This window comes from Xiphophorus maculatus, chromosome 18 (genome assembly GCF_002775205.1).
Source record: "Xiphophorus maculatus strain JP 163 A chromosome 18, X_maculatus-5.0-male, whole genome shotgun sequence".
NCBI lineage: Eukaryota > Metazoa > Chordata > Actinopteri > Cyprinodontiformes > Poeciliidae > Xiphophorus > Xiphophorus maculatus.
Window position 1 is genome coordinate 8977100 of NC_036460.1, and position 6507 is coordinate 8983606.

The window sequence follows — 6507 nt, forward strand, 5'->3', positions numbered from 1 at the left end:
CAGTGCGAATCGCCTGGAAACTCCTCAGGAAGTTGAGGCGGATCATGGCTCCTCACTTCTCAAACAGTTAGACTAATGCGCTCGGCTCTCGTCCTCCTGCCCTGCTCATGCTCTGTTCGGCTTCTGTCAAAACACAAGCTTCGCCTTTTGAAACTAAACAACACGAACTGTTCACTGTTTGGACCGCCAGCACGGTCCTTGCAGCTGCCTGCTGCGAACCTCCTGACACAAGGATTAGAAAGTAAAGTGAGCACTTACGGAAGGAGAGAAAAATCCCACAGACTGCCACTTTGTGCCCGATGTGTGGGCTGCTCGACAGCATCCTGAGAGAGTCCTGTGACTGGTGTAGGCGGTGGAGAAAGCTCACAGAGCATGGGCTTACTGGCAGTGGATTTTTTCTTCCCAATAAAAAAAAGACAGGGTTATTCCTTGTCACAGTTTCACGGCAAACTGGGAGTGGGTTTGTGCTCAGCTAGCAGGCATCCCCAAGCTTCTGTCCAAGGCGCAGGGACGCGCTCTGCTGGCGGGATGAATTCAGCTGACAGGAGGTCTGAGCAGATGGAGAAAATCAGAAAAAAAAAAAAAAACACCCACACGATGCTTTCTGCTGCTGACTTCAGGTGCTCTCGTGAAAATCAAAACTGTTTTTAGTATTAGAGACACTAATTTACCTTGGGCTTTTGAATTTTGTACACGTTGAAAGTTTTTTTTTCCGTGTGTGTTTACCTTTTTTAAAACAAAAACACAATCAAGGCACGCAAGGTAACCGTGTATTAAGTAATGAAACTGTGTGGCCTCAGAAAAAGGCGTACACCTTAATGTTGTTCACGTTTGATCACTTTACAGCTTCAAACTTTATTTATTATATTTTGCATGACACTAGCATGTACAGTTAGACTCCAAATTGTTTACTCCTGGTAGATTTACGTTTAAAATTATTTTTCATTCATGGTACCATCCAGTTTAGATTTTCTTTCTTTTTTTTAACCAAGATAAAATCATGTTTCTACTGTCATTTTGTTGAACTCCCATCATTTGTGGCTGGAAGGGCCCCTGGCCCCATCAGAATAATGTTTAGGTCTCTACACTGATTGTCTTCAATTAAGTTTAAAGACATGACTCTGGGTTGGCCATTAGAAAACGTTAATATTACTTAAAGTCAGAAGAAACTTGTAAAGTTAAAAAGTGACTTTATTCCTAAAACTAGCAGGGAGAGTGAATAATATTTTTTTTTAGCTGTGATGTGAAAAGAAAAAAAAAAAACTTTTTTTTTACAGTTTAGAACCTGAGATGTCTGCATTTTATCCCAACCCCTTTAAATCTGACAACCCCAAATAAAATCCAGAGCAAGCATCTGTCTTTGTATATCAACTAATTAGTAAAGAGTCCAACTATGTGAAAGTAGATGTTCTGGTAAAGACTCAGAGGTTTGTTCGTGAACTTTGGTGAGACACATCAGAGAGGAACTTGGGGTGAAGTTTGAAGCAGGGTTGGATTATAAAACAATAACCCAAGCTGCAGAAGCATTGTTCAATCTACTTTCCAAAACAAGAAAGAATGTAGAACAACATGACATGACAGACTATCAACAGCTTTGATCAGTGAAGTAGTCACAAGTCATATGGTAACTCTAGAGGAGCTGCAGAGATTCCCAGGTGAGAGAACATGTCGGCTGGAAAACGTTAAGTCATACAGTCCTCAAGTGCGGCTTTATGAACAAACAATGAAATGAAAGCCACTGCTGAAAGGAAACCATAATAAGGCACAATTTATAGTTATGGGTTGGTGACTAAATACGATGGAAACCTAATAATGCACATAATCCTGAAAACACCATTTCTACAGTGAAAAACTGTGGCTGCCTCATACTTTGGCTGTGCTTTTCTCCAGTAGTGGTAGGGAAGCTAGATACAGGACAATCTTGGAAGAAAATCTGTTGGAGGCTGCAGAAAACGTCAGACTTCACATTCTAACAAAACCCCTCTAAACTTACAGCCAAAGCTACAGTTATTGGTTTAGATCAGGTGTGCTGAGGCAGAAACACATCTAGAAGTTGTAAGACACCAGCTCTCAATGACTGGACTTTGAGACTTGAGGTTTAGATCAAACTTTGATTGTCTGTTGGAATTCACTATTTAACTTAAGCTCATTAGGAATCTGTAGCAAGACTTAAAAATTGAAGTTCTATCCAATCTGACTGAACTTGATCTACTTTGAAATAAATAATGAGTGCAACCTTCACTTCTTAAGTGTGTGATGGTTGAAGAGACACAACATGTGTAAATGCAGCAAAAGAGCCTTTAGGGAGTATTGACTCTAAGGACAAGTGCACTTTAAAATTTTGAATTTTTTATTTGTGAAGACAATTCAAAACCATGTGTTCTTTGCCTTCATTTTTTCAATCACAACTCATATTTTGCTGATCTGTCATATAAACTCTAAGGAAAATACGCTGAAATTGTGACTGCAGCAGAGCAAAATGTGAACAGTTGAATGAATAGGAATGGTTTCAGAAAGCAAAGCACTGTACATTCAGTTACTTGACATGTGGCTCCCTATGGAGTATAAAAGCCAAAACCAACAAATTTCTCAAAATTGTATGTTGCAGTTTGACAGGAGTAACACAAAAGTGTTAATACTTGAATTCAAAAGTCCCTGCTTGGTTTGAGGAATTTTAATTACTAAATTATTTTTGAAATTACCCCATTTAAAGAAAAGAAGGAAATTAACCTTTTCAAAAGGGATTCTAGAAAGATTGAGAATGAACTCCCCTAAGGATGCAAGTGACTCTCTGCATAAAATGTGCAGGCTTTTCTGCATTTTCAAACCGGCCTCATTATTCAGACCAGGCGGTAGCTAAGGAGATAAAGCAGAATAAAGCACATGTGTGATTTCAGGTAAGTGGTCTAACCTCACCACTTAGTCAGCATGCTGCTGTAATAGCTGGACCCTGAACATGGGGATACCAAAATAGAAATAGGATGCTGTGTGTGCATTTGGCAGACATTTTATCCTGAACGACTTACAAATGAGGATATAACAATGCAGTGAATATCAAAGCTAATAATAAACCACTAGCCAGGCTCAGTCAGAGGTGACAGTGTTAAAATAAAGTGTAGGGATAGAGTGAAGACAATAAAGAGAAGCAGTAGAGGGCTAGGTGAGTACATGATGGTGCTAGGGTATGAAGAAACAATAAATGCTGAAAATTAAAAGTTCTTAGGTTTTTGTTGTTCATATAATTGACTGTTGTTTACTGTTGAAGTGTTTGAGCTGTGAATCTGCCTCAGGTCAATATTATTGCTGTCTTTAATGTCTTTTTATAAATATAAAGTTAAAGCTAAGTCATTACTGAACATATTTCACTAAATGAGTATTTTTTATGACTTTGAACATGAGTTATCACTGCTTGAGTTCATTTAAACGTTCAGGGATAAACGTCATTCATATTCAGAACAAGACAAACAAAACATGAGTGTTTCCCAGATCTTGCCAGCTTTCTATTTCCTTCCTACTAGAGTAATGCCAATATGTATGACATTTTTGTTATTCTACCATTCAAAAGGAAAGAAGAAAAAAAGAATTCATTTTTTTGTTTTATTGTGCTATGTACAACTGCAAAAAAGCGTTTTGTGAATGTATCTGAAAGCCAAGTGCATGTTTTTCCACTGTTAAACACAAATATAGCAATTAGTCTAATTAACTGTTATAAGAGCTGTTTAGTCCTTGCACATTGTGAAGGCCCTTTCTGATCATGCTCTTTCATGTGAGCGCCTTTTCTTCAGAGGCATTAAGATTCACTACAAAAGTTGCATTGTGATTTTTTATGCTTTCACAGTTGTGGATTACATAATATTCATGAGGATCCTCTCTTAGCATTGTAATGAAGCTGAGAAAGTAATGATCCTTGAGAAATGAGCTGAAGTGTTACAGAAACATGAGGCTTGATTTTTTTCTTCAGATGACAGAATAACCACATTTGGAGAAGCACTGTCGTTTCACAATCAGTGCCAGTTTATTTTCTCTTTTGATTCAGGAACATTTAGGCCAACTTCCACATAATTTTGAAAAAAAAAATCATTCAGATAAGCTCCAACAGATCAGAACAGCTTCAAGGCACAGCAGGAAACAATGGGATTGAAACCGCATCACACTGGATTCTAGAGCTAATTAACAGACAGTGACAGGACATAACCTGAAAACCTTAAAGGGGAGGTAGGATGTAAAATCGACTTTTTTGAGCTACATATCATGTTATAATGTTATTCCCACCTTAAAAACATCTCTGGAGTGTTGCTTTGATTCTTTCATGCATGTTTGAGAAATCCTTCAATCTTCCCCGGCAGTCATTCGAGGTTCCTAAGCACTTGCTGTTACCGAGCGCTGCCTTTTCCACACAGCTCCTCCTCAGAGCTGCAGTTTCCAAGCCGAGCTTCCATCTCACAGATCACCCCCTATCCATGATTTCCCCTCAGCTCCTTCAGACTAGCGACAGCAGCTATCAGCAAACGCCTGGTGTAACCACAAGTCTGCTGAGTTTATCAAATTAACTACTTCTCAGTGCTACGCTCCTAAGAACAGCTATACTGCATAATAATCCGCCTTGAATGAAAAGCACTGTTGCAGCACAACTTGGTTAGAACCGAACCAGCCATCAACCGACTAGAGTGAGACTTAATACAGAATGGGCTCAAGATTTCTTCCTCCTTCTCCTCTTCCTCCAGTTTTACTAGAGCAGCTAAGTTGTTTTAATAATGTTTTTTATAACATTATTAATGTAATTAACATCCATCCGCTGTCTTACATGCTCGGGGTTTCGTGGGGTGCTGGTGCCTATCTCCAGCAGTCAACAGGAGAGAGGCGGGGTCACCCTGGCCTGGATAGGTTGCCAGTCCATCGCAGCTCAACACAGAGACAGACAGGACAAACAATCATGCATGCACTCACCCACGCCTACGGAGAACTTACAGAGACCGGTTAAGCTGACAGTCATGTTTTTGCACTGTGGGAGGAAGCTGGAGTACCCGGAGAGAACCCATGCATGAACAGGAAGAACATGCAAACTCCATGCAGAAAGACCTTCTTGTTGCAAGGCAAACGTTCAACCAACTGTGCTATTGTGCAGCCCACAACAAGTTTAATGTTAGTAAAAACAAAGAGTCGCATTATATCTCTGTCTACCAATTTCAAGATGACCTTTCTCTTCCTCCCGTATTTACCGAGCTTCCCTGAATAATTCAGTCCTCATGCAGCCCGAGTTGTGAGTGTGAGAGTAATTATGTTTTAGAGTGGAGCAAAGTGCTAATAGTTATTGTAATCAAAAAACAAATTAGATGTGTAGAGCCTCCCTTCAAGTAATTAATGCTTGCTTTCACAAAGTTGCACACCCTCCATACTTCCCATGTAATGGATTGATGAGGGGAGTTCAGGTGTGTGCATCTCTGCGTTTGTGGGGGTGGGCAGGGGATGATAAATTGCAGGCTTCAGGATCTCCATAGATATCGTTTCCATGAACGGTCGGACCAGCAAAACATAAATACCATGCTGACAATTTACTTGATGGACTGTGCAAACTCTAGTTAGGTCCCCACATTATATACCACACCACACTCTCTCCATTCTTATTCCATGACAAACTTTGTGGGGGATTTCTTTTTTCAAGACGATGACACCTACCCTGTATGCTTGTTACCTTTACATCTTTCTGGAATTATTATATTCACCACTGACATGCTCAAGTATATATTTCTATCTGCATGGGTAAATCTTGTGAATCCACTTAATACATTTCTTACTGTCACTGCAGCAGCAAAAATAGCCCTAATAACCTAAACCAAAGGCAGACCAATTAAACTATGATGTCTTACTTAGAAATTAAAAGGCTGGCTGGTTTGAAAGAATGAAGGCATTTATTAATTATTCATTTTCATAATGAAATGAATAATGAAAATATTGATTCACTGCCAATAAAATACATTATATGTCATAATTATATATGAATTACATTTACTTCATATATACTGTATTACAATGCCTTGAAAAGATATTCATATAACTTGAATCATTATGCATTTTAACATTAAAGTCACAAACGTAAGTGTATTTTATTCAAATTTTATGTGTTAGAGGTTTTATCCATTCATCCATCAATTAACTGTAGCTGCTTCCATGCTGAGTTGCAGGGGATCTTAGAAGCCTGAAGGTGATTTAAAAGCAGCATTGGTGCCCAGTACTTCACAACCCAAAGACTCACAGGACAGAGAATCATGCACACACACACTCACACACCCCAACGTAATTTAGAGAGATTAATTAACCCAACTAATACGTTGGGAGGAAGTTGGAATGTGTTGGAGCAATGCATACTAACAAGCACACAAGCCAAATGAAAATAACAAAGAAAGGTTGTTTACACTGAATTCAATTAAGCTTTCTTGAAAGTCACTAAACTGAGTTTGAACTGGACATCTGTAGAAATGTGTTTCTCCACGTCAGAGGTCACCAGGG

General features: G+C 39.1%; 1 protein-coding gene across 1 annotated transcript in view; it reads right to left on the reverse strand.

The window, feature by feature from the left end:
• Positions 1–515, reverse strand: part of LOC102225693 (beta-1,3-glucosyltransferase-like) — an 82626-nt gene extending 82111 nt beyond the window's left edge. The window contains exon 1 of the mRNA XM_005796865.3: positions 259–515. Within this exon, the coding sequence (XP_005796922.2) occupies positions 259–322 (64 nt within the window). The 5' untranslated portion in view covers positions 323–515. The remainder of the gene's footprint in view (positions 1–258) is intronic.
• Between the last annotated feature and the right edge of the window lie 5992 nt (positions 516–6507).